Genomic DNA, 15991 nt, shown 5'->3' with positions numbered 1-15991 from the left:
AATGAAAATTATAGACCAATATCCTTGGTGAACATAACTACAAAAGTCCTCAATAAAGTTCTTGAAAACCGAATAGCATACTAAAAGGAGTACACACTAATGATCAAGTTGGTTTAATTCCAGGAGTGCAAAGGTGGTTCTACATACACAAATCAATAAATATAATACAGCACACAAATAGAATCGAGGATAAAAATCAAACCATTGTAATAAAAACAGCATGGTACTGGAAATGAGATAGAGGACCCAGAAATAAACCCACACATTTTCAGTCAACTGACTCTCAATAAAAGTACCAAAAACATACATGGGAGAAAAGACAGCTTCTTTAACAAAGACCCAGAAAGGTAAGTATTGCATGTTTTCTCTTATATATGGAAAAAAAAAAAAAAAAAAGAAAGAGAGAGATGACCTAAAAGTAGAAGAGAGACTATTATGGAAGGGGAAGGAGATTTGTGTGTGGGGCAGGGGGGAGATAAAAAAGGGGAGAAAGGAAGGTGGACATGATCAAGACATGATACATGTTTGTATGGAAATGCCACAGTGAAATTCATTAATTTGTACATTTAATGCATTAAAAATTATGATATAAATATGTTTAGATAAATCCCTTACAAGATTTACTGAGGAAAAAGGCAAAACCTGACAAGATTAGTAAGTAAAAAAGAATTCATTAACTCAGGTATAATATATAGTGATGGAATTATAAGACAGATAATACTTGTGTATGTGTGGCAGCAGATCTGAAAAAAGGATTTTGTTTGTTTTTGTGGTTTTTTGTTGTTTTTTTTTTTTTTTTTGCTTTTTGGTGCTGGGGATTAAACCAGGGGTGTTGTGCATGGTAAGCATGAGCTCTACCACTGAACTACATTCTCACCCCTAAACAGGGATTAATGATTTACACTGAGTATATGATGATCAAAAACTGACCAAAATGAAAGTAGAAAAATAGAAAAGAACCAACATCAGGGAAAATGTTGGAGAAGTGATTTAAGATGTACAATGGCAAAAGTAAGTCATCAGGGAATTAGATCAAGTATCATAAACAAACTCTCAAAAGTATTTCTGAATTCAGAAGTACAGAAAATTCTCAGGGGACATACCAAATGGAGCTGAAACTCAGAGAAGTATGCAGGAGGTGGGGCTGAAGTTACAGTTGTTCAGCTTGTCAATCTCAGTAACAAAGGGGTTTAGAATGGAATAGAATGACTTCAGTGTCAGGAAAGGAGACAAACCCAAAACATAAAGTGGATAGTTGAACTGAGACCCTGCACACAAAGCTGGGGCACTGGAAATAAGGAGGTGAATTAGAAAAAAAGGTAGCTTCTAAGTAAACTCATGTGTTTCAGCAAGGGCTCTGGGTGGGTTGTGTGTACTCCTTTCCTATGCTATTCTCAGGTCTTTCTGCAGGGGATATTATTATCCTGGATTTTGTGTTTATGCAAAGTGCTGCTTGTTTTTAATAAAAAATGGCAGACTGAAGTAGTCTTCCATGACTTGAATTTTTCACTCAATATTGTGTTTATGGGGAAAAAAAAAAATCAAACCCTTTGCTTCCTGATAACAAGAAACAGACACAATCTTTGATGAATTAAAAGAGAAACAAAATATAGAAACTAACTATATATATTATATGCCTTAACATCAATATTAGGGAAAACAAAGCAGCTGTAAACTTCAACTTCCCCCCCAAATTTTTCCTAAATGATTCCCACCCTCATTCCCTAGTACATATTCTTAACTTCTTTAGACAGCCCTGAAATGAATCCCTGCAATGTTCTCAGCTTTCCCTTCCCCTCCCTCTCTTATCTTTCCCAGTGGGGCAGGCTCCTCAGCTTGAAAGCCTGGGGAGGCCCGGAGTGGTGGCTGGGGCACAGAGGAGGACTCCTCCCCCAGGAAAAGGGGTAGAAGAGTACACCTGTGTAAAGTAGGACCCCCCATGGTGGGGGAAATCAAAATGGAGCCCAGGTGTCAGGGGAAAGCACACTGGTGGCCCTGGGAAAGGAGGCCCAGCTGCTCCCACATTCTCCAGTGGGGAGGCATCGTTGATTGGCCGACTGCCCATCTGGTTCCGGTTATAAAACCAAATTCGGACCAAGTCCTTCTGCAGCCGGAGGTGCCCAGCGATGCGGCTGATTTGCTGGGGTGTAGGCTTTGGGCACTGCAGGAAGAGTTTCTCTAGGTTGTTTTTGATTCGTCTCTCCCTGCTTGCCCGTCTCCGCTTCCGAGCCTGCTGTAGAATCATCTCCATTCTGCATAAGCCCAGAAGGTTCTTGGCATCCACTTCCTCTAGCCACATTTTCAGCAGCGGCCGCAGCTTCCACATGTTGGCGAGGCTGAGCTGCTGGGCCTCAAAGCGGCATATGGTTGTCTGGCTAAGCACCTTTCCAAACATAGCTCCCACAGCGAACCCCACATCAGCCTGCGAATACCCTAGGGTCATCCTCTTTAGCTTCAGCTCCTTGGCCAGTTGCTCCATCTCCTTTTTAATGGCTAGGACATCTTCTGGCAGCGTCAATTTTGGGAGGTTCCGCAGGGCAATGTAAGGTCCAGCATAAGTGCCCTCGGGGGGCCTCTGGTACCAGACTCCTATCTCGCCAGCTCCACAGGAGGCCATCCTGCTCCGGAATTCGTAAGGCAGGGGACCCAGTGGCACTCCCCACACATCAGGGCCTGGGAAAATGCCTGGCCCAACTCCTGGCTGGACCATCAGCTTGCGAGGAGTCACCCGGGCACTCAATAAGGTCGGAGTGTCAACCCTCATGGACACTGGCCCTCCGGAGCCACCTCCATCATTGGCTTGAAAGGGGTTCAAGTTTGAGGGCCTGTGTCCTGCCATGGGGTAGGCCGGCCCCCCCAGCAAGAGTCTGGTAGGAACTGATGGCTCTCGAGGACTGGAACAGCTACCAGCCTTACCCTCGAGCCCCGCCCCCCAGTGGGCAGGGCACAGTGTGGTGAGCAAGAGGGTTACGGGTGTGGTTTTTTTGTGTGCAGAGGTGGGATAATCTTTCATACCCATTCAAAGGTAACTCCTCAGGTGTTCAGGGTTAAGGGAGTATGTCCCTCTCTCTGGGCATTGCTCTCAACTCCCATCAAGGTACAACACTGGAGCTCTGGCTCTCCAATTGGTTTGGGGATCTTTAGTCACTGTCTCCATCTATCCCTGAGTGAAAGTCAGGTATTTACTTATAGCTCTTAGAAACTGAGGCATCTAATCCCTTCCTCCCATAACCCTTGAACTGCCTCTTGGCTTCACAAATATTAATTAAACATCTATATGGCAGGTGTTGCTAAGGATGACCTTATGAACTATTCCCTCTCTACTGTCTTGATTGCTAATACTGCCAACAGGTTCTGCTTTGCACATCCTCAGTCCCTGTGCCCTAAGAAATCTAGACACCTGTATTTGAATTTCTAGTTATCAATTTACTGCTTCAGATTCTATCCTGCCCCCATACTCTGCCAGATTCCACTCTCTAATTGGGATGGAGTTTCTTAACTAATTCTGTGTTTCTCCCACTAGCCCTTCAAGTCCTCATACAACAGAGAACTACTTGTTTCATCTTTCTTCCCCTGGAGACAGGTCTCTGGACTAGCGTTACTTGCTGTTCCCCAGTAAGGCTGTTCCCTGCAATATCTAACTTAACAACATCAGGCTCCTCTATCTGTGCCTCCTCTCCCATCAAAGACCAAAGGATCTTAATTTGTACCTCCATTATGCCCTAACTCAGGCATCCAGTCCTACAAAATCTAAGGAGGGAGGAGAAAGAAAAGATTGACCTAAGGCTTAAAATTTAGCTTTCAAGGAAGAAGAGGACAATGACTTTGGCGGGATGATCCCAGCCTCTTACTCCTTCATTCTTCAACCCAATCATGATATAGTTTTATCTCTACCCACATCTACTGAAACTGGTCTTCTTGAAAGCACTGATATACTTCCAACGGTCAAATCCAACAGCATTTAAAAAATTCTCATCCTATTCATTTTCCATGTAGTATCTGACAGATACTTCTTTTTGTTACGTCTCCATTTAAAATTTATATGAGATGCCAATAACAGTCAAATATGTATTCCAGCCCTGATTCTCTTCTAATTTCCTGTCCTGTATTTCCACTGCCCCAAATAAGATTCATTTTTCTGAGCTTCTAAATCTACCACCCAACTTTCAGGGGTTTTGTGAGCTAGTTAATAGCATTATCACCCACTCAGCCACCCACACTTAAGCCCTGGAGTTGTCCTTGACCTTTCCCATATGCCACAGAACACCAAATCTTATAAACTGGTTCTCCTAAAACAATTGAACTCTACCATCTCCATGTCGGCCTTATCTTACTGATTTAATTCAAGTCACATAATTTCTCATCTGCACAATCACAATAACATAACTGGGTTCTTGTGCTTCTCATTGGATTAATCCTGCATACTGCTGCTAGGGATAATTTTCCAAAAACCAAACCATACCTATCCAAACCTAACCAAAGGAAGCAAAAACTATATGTCATTTTCTTCTTAAACTATCTTCAAAATCTAGTCCCTGTTTCTCCCATTGACAAAGTGGGCATTTATATTCTTGAGCATGATACATGTGGCTCTTCACCCTGTAGTCCCTTGCTACACCATACTCCTGCAAAGATTATCTCACATTGCATTATAGATGCCACCCTTTTATGCCCATTATGTCCTTTGTTTATGCTGTTCCTTCTGCCTGAAATAGCTTCCCATACTTCTTGTCTCATTCTTTCATATCATTCAGGATTATACTCAAATATTCTCTCATTAGAGAGGATGTCCCTGAATATCCTATTTAAAAAACTACATCCCTGCTACTCTCTGTTCCCTTTCTTAAAATACTTTATTTATTTATTTATTTGGTGTGCCATGTATCATCACCTAATATATATTTGTCTATTTGTTTTTTGTATGTTTCTCTATTGCCAAGAGGGACTTCATCTAGTTCACTGCTGTGTCTACAGTGTCTACAATACTACCAGACACATGAAAGTGCTCTGTACATATCTGTGGAATAAACGAAGTATGCTGTGCTTTCCATCATCCTTAAGAATCAGTTCAGGTGTCACCTTATGGTGAGCCTTCTCCCAGGCAGACAAGAGTTTGTTACTGCCTTTGTGGTGCTCCTCTTGTACTTAATATAATTTTTATTATAATATTTCTAATAACAAAGTTACTATCAGTAAATATCAGTAGTTATTTTTTTTATACCTCTGTCTCTCCAGTGAGAGTATGAGGTACTCAAGGAAATGCATGTAGGAGTTATAAAGTCTGGAACATAATAGAACCTTGAATGATACAGTGTTCAATAATGTTTGCTGAATGAATGAATATCTTATAATTCTTAGAGTAATACCCATTTAATTATAGTCTAAAAATGAGAAACTTGACTTTCCCAGGTGTCTCTCCATCTTTTCTCTCATATCAGAACAAGACCCATATATAATTCTTCTTAGAAGAGGGTAGTAGCCTCAGATTAAATCAAATTCAGTAGTTGTAGATAGGTCTTGAAACAATGGCAGAGGGAGAAGAAGAATCAGGGAAATCAACTGCCATCTCCACAGGTTGTCCATCTGATTCATCTGTTTTATTTGTCTGTATTTCCACTTAGAACCTCTGCTAGAAGGTGTGCTGGTTAAAGGTAGAATCCTTGTCTCTCTGTTTACCATTAGATCCTCCACACCTGGAACTATATCTGGCATATACTGGGAAACCAAGAAATAGTCATTTAACATTAAAAATTAATCTTTGCAGCATTAATGGTGAAAATACTTCTATATTTGCCTTGAATCAGATTTTAAGATAACAGTCGATGAAAAATAGTTTAGAATACACAGAATTTCATTTAAAATAATTTTGCTGGTATTTATTCTATATTATACCTACATGCGATGTTTTTTTTTTTCAAAATCACAAAACAACCAGTGTCTGCCAAACAGAATGAAAAGTGGATCATGAAGAGGGATGATGGAGAGAGAGTGCAAGCAATTGTATATTAATAACATATTGAAAACAGCTAATCTGCACAAGAGAACCACAGAGAAAAAGTTCATTAGTTGTTTAAAAACAAGATTTGAATAAAAAAGTTTTCAGCCAATTGGAAAAAAGTCCACATGAATTTAAGCTAAGTCTTATTATATTAATGAGTTAAAACAGTGATGCAAAACATTGACAAAATTAAAAAATAAGGTTATATTAATTTGATGGGATTTGAAATTAACTTGTGTGCTCTCAGTGAAGGCTTTTTCTGTACTTGGATCTAATTGGCCAATGTGTGTATCTCCTGGTTCACGCATAGAAACCACAAAGAAAATTTCACATTCTTAAGGGAAGTACTGTATAATCTTAGAAGTATGTTTAATATGCTCTGGAACTGAGGTGATCAGGGAAAACAAGCAGGAAAGGCCAATCCATCACCTTCAACAAATATGGGGACTTCTTAGAAAGTGATTAGATTAAAATGTAAGAATCAGGCCAGTCTTATCCACAGGGAATTACAGATTAAGAATAAGAAACACATGGTCCCAGGCTCCTGTGTATTTATAATCTAAATGGAAGAAAAGAGAAACTTCAGGAGAGTAGGACAGCCAAATCTACCCAAAGAAGAGAGTTATCTTTTAACAGGATCTTTGGAATTAAGGGGGTTTTCTGTACGAGTTGTTTTAAATAGAAATGCACAAAGTGTCAGGATTTGTGTTATTGGGTTACATTTAAATATTGCCTATTTTAAGGAGGCAAAACTAACTGCAAGGACTGACTTATGGTAAGAAGCAGGAAACAGTGGAGGCAGAGTTAGTAATAAATATCCTTGATATGCTTGACTCAATTTTTTGGGAAATCTTGTCTGTTTACTCTGGACCAGAGTGTTCTCATTCCTTTCTGAACTTACTGCCTTTTCTGCTCAGATACATTTGTGTTGTTAAACAGTTGGAATTTCATGTTTTAGCTCTCTGACTAGGAGATAAAGAAAGCCCCAAATGGATATTATAGATACCATTTATTTTGAATTTATGTACCAAGTAATGTGCTAATGTATGAGCCATCCACAGTGCTCTGAGTATATTAAATCCATGAAAACATTTGGATGTGAAGGTGATCTGTTGTTAACTTAATGTCATCCTTTTGGTCAGTTATTGCTCTGGCTAGGAAAGCAATCTGTATCCAAATACATGTCTCCCAAAGTTGCTCATGCTCCAGATAGAAAAGAACAGGTTTTGTTCAAGACTGTGTGAGAAGCCTCCTACTAGATGCCTCAAAGGAAAAAAGAGACAAAACAAAATTTCTTGAATGCAGTTAAATCAACAGAGCTGAAACAAGAATGGTGTCCCAGTCAGAGAGAAAAGCAAGGCAGACTAAAGGGTGCTGATCTTTATCTATCCTCTTCCACAAATGTCATAGTAAGTTCAAATTAACCAGGCATTGTGATGTAAAGGCACAGTCAATCAGAAGGGCAAGTACAGAACAGCAGGAACCATGTTAGTTAAGGAATAAGACAAAAGACAAAAGCAGGAGACAAAGATTAGTCACTGGGAAGTCCTTAGGTCTAGAAAGTAAACCAGGGATCCAGGAAAACTCTGGTAGCTAAGAATTGTAAGGAAAGATGTCTCCCCCCCACCTCATGGTGAGAAAGTTAACATCATACATTACAAGTTAATTCACTGAAAACTACCTCAAAATAACATTGAAATGACTAAACTGTTGATCTTTCATGTGGATCTTCAAGTGCTAAAAATATAAGCAAAATGAAACATCAAAGTTGTATAGCAAATAAAAACTAATAAGGTAATACAATAAAACATTAAAGTTACAGCATGGAAAAAAAGCTAATGAAATCAATGTAGTTACTAAAATAGAATCATTTACTGCTCTATGAGAAAATTTTCATAATAGATAACAATACCATTTTTTTTTTTTGCATAGGGGACAACAGAGAAAAAGAACATGGGTAAAAGGATAGTTGTCTGTGAATAACACAATATAAGATGCTTTTACTTTTATAAAATATACATAGAAAAGCTAGAATGTAGCAGTACTGCCAATACAGAATCTCCTTAGCTTCAGATTAAAATTATGAAGAACTATTTTCCCTTTTTGTTGTCATTTAAAAAATTACTTTACAAAATGACTCTTGTGATGTGATTGCTGCTTAGAAATGAATGCTATGACACAAATATGGTACAATCACAAAAAACACAGTTTTAGAGTATACAGAGAAAACGCCCTCCATTTTTATTATGTAAATCTCAGATGTTCAAGAGTTATGAACTTCCTGTGCTAAAAAATAACATGAAGTATAAAACTCTACAGCCTTTACCAGAAACTGTGATGAGTTTTAACTATCTGTGTAAGGCAGGCACAGCAGCTGAGTGAGAGGGGCTGAGTGGAAAAGTACTGTGGTGATGAGTCAGGTACATTCATAGAGACTGATAAAGTTGGAAGGTTTTTGTTATGCCAGGCATGATTTAAACAAACATTTTAGCTGACTCTGCCCTTATTACAGAAGAAAAGCTTTAAGGATGTTCTGGCATTGATTACTCTAGTCACAGTGCAGTCACTATCTTCTACATTCAAATTTTCACTCTGCTTCAACTTTAGAACCAGAGATGCACAACTGGTTTAACAAAAAATTTTCCATTACACTGCACAGTAAAATACACACAACAGAAATGACAGCTTATGACCAGTGAAACCCATAATTCAGGATACACATGGGCTCAGAGAAGTAAATGAGTAGTAGAATAGAATTTCTGTTTACAACAGATAACTCTTTCAGGTGATAAAGAGAATTTTTTTTTTTTTTTAAATAAAGACATTCCAAATTAACTGACTGATATCATCACCATCACCAGGTTGGGGCCTTAGTGAATTTCTCTTGAATCTCTTTAAGAAACTATTAACTGAAGTAAGCCAAACGGAGTCATCAGGCCTTTTTTGAAAACAAAACAAAACAAAACCGTTTATTTTAGGTGATGTTAAAGGCAGTAATGACCAATGGAAATTCAAGATATAATACCAAACCTACGATTTTAAGCAGAAACTTACCTAAACAGTTAGTTAAAAACTTATTTTAGCATTTTAAACCGGATAAAGCTTTAGCCAGCTTATCAAACTCAAAACCTCTTCCTAGGTCACCTCACTTTAAATCCAAGCCTTAAGGAAAACTGATCAGGTTGTCAGCCTTTCTTCTGAGCTAGACTCATGCCCAAATCAAACTATCTAAAGTTCACTGCTTGAGCTCTTAGGAATCTGTTCTTCATTCTACTCAGAAAACATCAGGCAGATGAAGGTTTCATTTCCCAAAGGCCTCAGAACTCTAGGAAGCAATTATATCAAACTGACTATGAATGGAAAAGTAAAAGCAAGATTTCTATCAATAGTTATTTAATGTAGATTTTATCTTTTTGAATATTGAGCTATACATCTATCTGATTTATGAAGTGCAAAAAGGTGTACAGTAAAATGTATAGCATTTTTCTTTTCCCTCCCTCCTTCCTCCTACCTCTCCTTCTCTCCTTCCTTCCTTACCATCTCCTCAACCCCACCGTGTACATGTGTGTGTGTGTGTGTGTGTGTGTGTGTGTGTACACTAGGGATAGAAGCCAGGGAGACTGTACCACTGAGTCACATGCCCAGCCTTTTTTATTTTTATTTTTTTATTTTGAGACAAAGTCTGACTAAGTTGTCCAGGTTAGCTCAAATATGCAATCTTCTTGCCTCAGTCTTTTAAGCATTTCTTTCCATTTTTATTTTGGAATACCACAGCCATTCACAAGTGGTAACAGGTCAACTTCCAGTTAGAGTTCTACATTTTGTTTATATAAAATTTTCTGTAGTAATTTAAATTCAAGAAAGACTTGGTCTTTTTGATTGACACAAATGCAGATGAAACACAAGGAAGAAATCAATGAATTTAAAGACATTTCTCATAAGAATATGTTCCAGGGCAGGTGTCATTTTGAAAGGAAGACAATGTGTTAAAGAACTGATGGGCTTTCAGGGTTGAAGGAGAATATGGAAGAATAGGATATTAGAAGAAAGAAGAGTCAAAGAGAAAGGGTTTAGCACAGAATTTAAGGAGGAGACTTAAGGGAATGAAGAAATAGGGTAGAAAACCAAAGAACAGTAAAATAAGGAATTTAAATGCTGTACTTTTGTAGAATATATATCAAGAGGCATGGAGAGCAACCCTATGACAAGACATGACTAGAATTAAGGATGGAGCTAACTTAGAAAATGCAAAGATACAAGCAAGAAAGAAATGTCAGAAAGTTCGATAGTCCACAATGGCCATCTGCAGGCTGGAGAGCTGGAAGAACCAGTAGCTGCAGAAGCCCCAGAATAAGAGGGATCAATAGTGCTATCCCAGTCACTGGAGAATCACTGGCAGAATCTGCTTCGGAGGACTGGAGTTGTGGCCCAGTCGTACAGCGCTTGACTGGCATATGTGAAGCCCTGGGTTCAATACTCAGCACCACATATAAAAAAATAAAATAAAAGAATCTGCTTTGAAAGAGTGAAGAAGTGAGATTCTAATATCTTCAGACCACTGAAGCAGCAATTAAGAATCCGTTCTAAAAGAGTCTGGCTTGCATCTGTATCTGCTTCCTTGTTCTTCCAATTTTTATTCCATCCAAGTCAACATCCTATTGGGTGGTACTGCCCATGCTTACTGCCCATGGAGATGGAATGGAGAGTGCCCATCTCCACTTCAGTTCACTCTCCCACATTCCAATCATTCCTACACACACCCTCACTGACACACCAGAAGTTTCTTAATCATCAACATCTCTTAATCCAATCAAGTTGATAATTCAAATTAACCATTATACTCACAGTTAATATATTGGTAATAAAATTTTGATCTTTGTATTTTGGGGGATTGTTGTTATATAACTAAGTCATGAAAACTAAAATTTGTGTATATCAGAACTATACAAAATAAGGATTGCCTGTAATTATAAAGTCCTTCCTGTACACATGTGAGGTACTATTTTAAGAGTTCTACTTATTATTTCACTTAATTGTCAGTATAAGCTAATGAAAAAAAATTAGTATCGCCTCATTTTACAAATGGCGTGATTATAGATATTCACCAGGCCACATTATGGAATTAATTATCCATATATTGGGGAGAATATAAATTTCCCAAGGTCATGATAAATCCAAAGTTCTTCTCAATAGTGCTGACTTCTAATATAAAAGAATATGGAGTGACAAGTAACATATATTCATCTGGAATGTATATCTAGAGTAAAATGTCAGATTCTCACAATAGAAGGAAGTATAGAAGGAAGGTAGACATATTCAGAATATGCACTATTTCTTAAATGTATCAGAGAAAGATCTCTACAACAAAAACTATAGAATGCTGCATAAAGTAACTGAAGAAGACTTTAGAAGGTGGAAGACCTCCCATGTTCTTGAATAGGCAGAATTAATATTAACAAAATGGGCATACTACAAAAAAAACGAAAAGCAAACAAATAAAAAATACTATAGTCAATGCTTTCTCCATCAAAATATCAGTGACATTCTTCACAGAACTAGAAAAAGATAGTCCTAAAATTCATCTGGAACAATAAAAGACCCAGAATAGCCAAAGCAATAATGAGCAAAAAGAGTAATGCTGAAAATATAATACTGATCTCAAATTATATTACAGAGCTACTGTAACAAAAACAGCATCGTATTGACATCAAATAGACATGAAAGTCAGTGGAATAGAAGACACAGAGGCAAAGCCACACAGATGCAATCATATGATATTCAATAAAGGTGCCAAAAACATAAGTTGGAGATGAGATAGCCTTTTTAACAAATGGCACTGGGAAAACTGTATATTCATATGTAGAAGAATAAAACTAGATCCCTATATTTCACCATGCACAAAAGTCCACTCAAAATGAATTGAAAATCTAAGAATTAGACCAGAAACTTTGCAATCACTATAAGAAAACATAGGCTCAACATTCCAACATATTGGCACAGGCACTAACTTCCTTCACAGGACTCCAAAGGTCAAGAAATAAAACCAAGAATCATTAAGTGGGACAACATCTAATTAAAAAGTATCTGCACAGCAAAAGAAACAAGAACATGTTGAAAGAGCATATAGAACAGGAGATCTTTGCCAACTACTCCTCTGACAGGGGATTAATTTCCAGAATATATGAAGAATTCAAAAAACTTAAACGGAAAGGTTTTCAAGATGGCAGAATAGAGGAGGTCACTTCCTGGCTGCTCTGTGGAGTGAAACCAGGAAAGAAGACAGGCAAATTCTCAGCAAGGTGGGTGAACAAAAAAAAAGCCGGGTATTTTAGTGGAATTTGAAACTGGATATTCAAAGAAGATCAGGGACTCAGGAGGTTAGAAATCCCCAGCAGCACAGCCACTGCCACAGTCAGGCCAGCAGTACCAGTCAGAGTGGTCCCTCTATGAGCATAGTGGAGGTATAAGGGAATTAAAGGAACCCGCATTTTGGGCAGGCCTGAGGCATGTCTGGGTACTGAGTGTTTAGAGATCAAGAACATTGCCCGGCAAACCTGAAAGACATGCTGCACAATATTGATGTGTAGGGAAAGAAGCAGCCATCTCTCCAGTCAGCTAGTGGAGGACAAAGGAAGGAACCATTTGCAGTCCACAGTAAGAGAGCCAATTCCTGGCAAACCTGAGTTTGGCCCAAAGTACAGGCCCAGTAAACACACACTGCATGACATAAGAGTGTGCTTAAGTGACCAGGAAAAAATCAAACATGGGGAGAAGTTTACACAGGGAACAACTGGTTGTGGAAACCCATCAGCCTCTACTTTCTCCCTCCAATCTGATTGCTTGCAGGACTGGCTGGGAGAGATGCATCTGCCAGGCAAATCAGAAGAGTCTGGGCAGGAGAGACTGGAGACTGAACCTGAGACCAGGAAACATGGGGTCTAAAGGTGACGTAGGAGACTAAGAATTGGGTCCCCCACCACACGAGTGGAACCCAGGGGAGATCCTGCATGGACCAACAAGTACTAGGTCCTGGAGGTGCACAGATTTAAAATCTCCAGACCAACTGGTATTCAATGAAGAGCCTGGAGCTCATCTAAGCCTAAACCCTGCCTCTAGGAATTCCACCTAAGGGATTACCTCTCACTCCAGCACTCCAGAGGGTGGAGCACCACTCTCCAGAAAACCCCACCTAAAACTGCTGAGAAGAGAAGCTGAGACTCTTCTGAACTTCAACAGAAAGAATTCTTTAACTTTCCATTAAGATCTTTTTCTTTTTTATTCCTTTTCTCTCTTTAATTGTGAACTTACTTAATGGTACATGGACATGTATACACATTAATATTTGTTTTTTTCCCTCACTTCTAGCATTTTTTAATCCAGTTATTTTTCATGGATTGGATTTTTGTGAACTAGGATGTTTGATTAGTATATTTTAGTTTTGTTTGATATTCTTTTACTTTTATTTTTAGATTTTTTAAAATTTTTACTTTATATATTTTTTTCTCTTACTTGTTTCCCTTGATTCTTTCTTCTGCTAATAGCTAATCTCTATTGTTTTCTCTTTCACTGTTCCTTTAATTTGTTAACTCTCCTTCTTTCCTCCTCCCTCATAATCATCACATCCATATATCACTTCTGTTCTCTCCTTTTCAACCTGTCCAGTGTAAACTCTTTTTGCAAACTTACTGTTTTTATTGTAGGTAATAACTGATTATATCGTTTCTGTTTATTGTGATAATCAACAATGTAGATGTCATAGTGGGAACTATTTGGTTTAAGGCTGTATATTGTTTGCATTGAATATCATCATTGCTTGTCTCCCCCTAAACAGTGAGGTACTGGAAACTTTCAGGGACACTATAATTCCACAGTGTAGAAACTCTGTTGCCTCAGATCCCTACTGTTAGATGGGTAGACAACACAAACAACATGAAAAAAAATCATCCTGAACAAAACAAGATACTCCATTAACAGAATCCATAGACACCACAGTGGAAGAAATGCCAGAGAATGAGTTTTGAACGTACATAGTTAAACTTATCTGTGAAGTAAAGGGCAGCATAAGAAATGATATCAGAGAGAAAATACAGGAAGGGAAAGATTACTTCAATAAGAGGGCAGAGATTCTGAAAACAAAAACAAAAACAAAAACAAGCAGAAATCCTTGAAATGAAGGAAACAATAAACCAAAATAAAAATTCAATAGAAAGCTTCTCCAACAGACTAGACCACTTAGAAGACACAACCTTGGGCAATGAAGACAAAATATATAATCTTGAAAGCCTGAACTACAGAACATTCTCAACAAAATATTCCATGAAAACGAAATGAAAAGAAGAAGACCAGTAAAGGGAGGAACTACACTAAAGGACTAGTCAATCAAAGGAGAAACTAATTCAAATTAAAAACTATATATAAACCCAAATGACCAGGAACACAAATCATATCTCAATAGTAGCCTTGAACACTAATGGCCTAAACTCATCAATCAAAAGACACAGACCGGCAGATTGGATTAAAAACAAGACCCAACAATATATTGTTTCCAAGAAACTCACCTCATAGGCGAAAAAATCCACAGACTTAGGGTGAAAGGATGGGAAAAAAAAACATATCACTCACATGGATTGTGTAAACAAGCAGGGTTTTCTATCCTCATATCAGATAAAGTGGACTTTAGGCCAAAGTTAATCAGAAGGGACAAAGAAGGGCATTTCATACTGCTTATGGGAATTATACATCAATAAGACATAACAATCATAAATATTTATGCCCCAAACATTGGAGCATTTATGCACTTCAAACAAATCCTTCTTAATTTCAAGAGTCAAATAGACCATAATACAATAATACTGGGTAACTTCAATATGCCTCTGTCATTACTGGTTAGATCGTTCAAACAAAAACTAAATAAAGAAACTATAGAAGTAAAAAATAAAATTGATAATTTAGATTTAGCAGACATATATAGACTATCATCCATCAATGACTGAACACATTTTCTTCTCAGCAGCACATGGATCCTTCTCTAATATAGACCATTTTATGTAAGCTATTACATATGTTGGCATACAATTGTAAAATTACCTTAATACATTTTTTTGCATCTGTAGGGTTATTTTGATAGTTCCCTTTCCATTGATATTAACTTTTGAGTTCTTGCTTTTATCTTGATTAGACTTGTTTGATTTTTATCAAATTTTAGCTGTATTATTTCTTCTCTATTTCATATATTTATACTCCTACTCTTATTTTTCCTATTCTACTACATAACTTGAAAATAATTTGTTAATCTAGCTTTTTTCTGATACAAGTACTTTAAGTTATAAATGTTCACCTGAGTACTGCTTCATTCCAGAGATCCTCATATTTTAAGCTTTTATTATCACTTAGTTCAAAGCACTTTTTTTTTTTTTTTTTTACTTTTCTTGTGTGTTCTTACTTGACCTCTGAGATATTTATAAGTTTGCCATTTAATTTTAAAATAGTTGACATGTAGGGGTGGGGTTCTATATATGTTAAGGTGACTGATTTCTAATGTAATAAATCATGTAGGAAATAGTGCATGAGCTCAAAATTTTAAAAAAGTAACGGAAATGCTTTTTATATTGACTGTATTGGTTATATACATGTCAAAACTGATCAAGTTATATACTTCAAATATGTGCATTGTATTGTACTTCAATTTTACCTCAATACAGCTATGGGAAAAAATAAATCTCAACTCAGCACATATATATGTATTGATAAAGCATAGAACAGAAAAACTACCAAGTATACAATGTATATATTTCAACAATATACAACTGTAGCTATTTATTTCATATTCAATAAATAGTTGTTAAATGTTAAGAAAAAGAATTTAAAAACCTAACACCAAAAAACCCTCAATCAATAAATGGGCAAAAGAACTAAACAAACATTTCACAAAAGAAGAAATACAAATGATCAGCAAAGATGAAAAAATTTTCAACATCTCTAGCAATCAGGGAA

The 15991-nt window shown here is 37.3% G+C and overlaps 2 protein-coding genes across 8 annotated transcripts in view; both read right to left on the bottom strand.

The window, feature by feature from the left end:
- The window catches only part of ARB2A (ARB2 cotranscriptional regulator A), a 530196-nt gene that overhangs the window by 125746 nt on the left and 388459 nt on the right, over positions 1-15991 (bottom strand). Inside the window, exon 12 of one of the 7 annotated variants that reach the window (XM_079146021.1) lies at positions 13256-14124. The exons of the other annotated variants lie outside the window; for them this stretch is intronic. Within the exon in view, the coding sequence (XP_079002147.1) occupies positions 14105-14124 (20 nt within the window). The 3' untranslated portion in view covers positions 13256-14104. Of the gene's footprint in view, positions 1-13255; positions 14125-15991 lie in introns of those variants that run through there. 7 annotated transcript variants of the gene reach the window in all.
- POU5F2 (POU domain class 5, transcription factor 2) lies at positions 209-5116 on the bottom strand. The gene has a single exon (XM_079146026.1). It carries the CDS (start codon positions 3017-3019, stop codon positions 1832-1834), a length of 1188 nt encoding a protein of 395 aa, XP_079002152.1. The 5' UTR covers positions 3020-5116; the 3' UTR covers positions 209-1831.

This window comes from Sciurus vulgaris, assembly GCF_902686455.1.
Source record: "Sciurus vulgaris genome assembly, chromosome: 6".
NCBI lineage: Eukaryota > Metazoa > Chordata > Mammalia > Rodentia > Sciuridae > Sciurus > Sciurus vulgaris.
The sequence above is the reverse complement of the archived record's forward strand: the minus strand, read 5'-3'. Positions and strand labels throughout refer to the sequence as shown.

Coding starts and splice junctions, on each gene's coding strand:
- POU5F2 (XM_079146026.1), bottom strand. CDS start 3,019: ATGGGTATGAAAGATTATCCCACCTCTGCACACAAAAAAACCACACCC.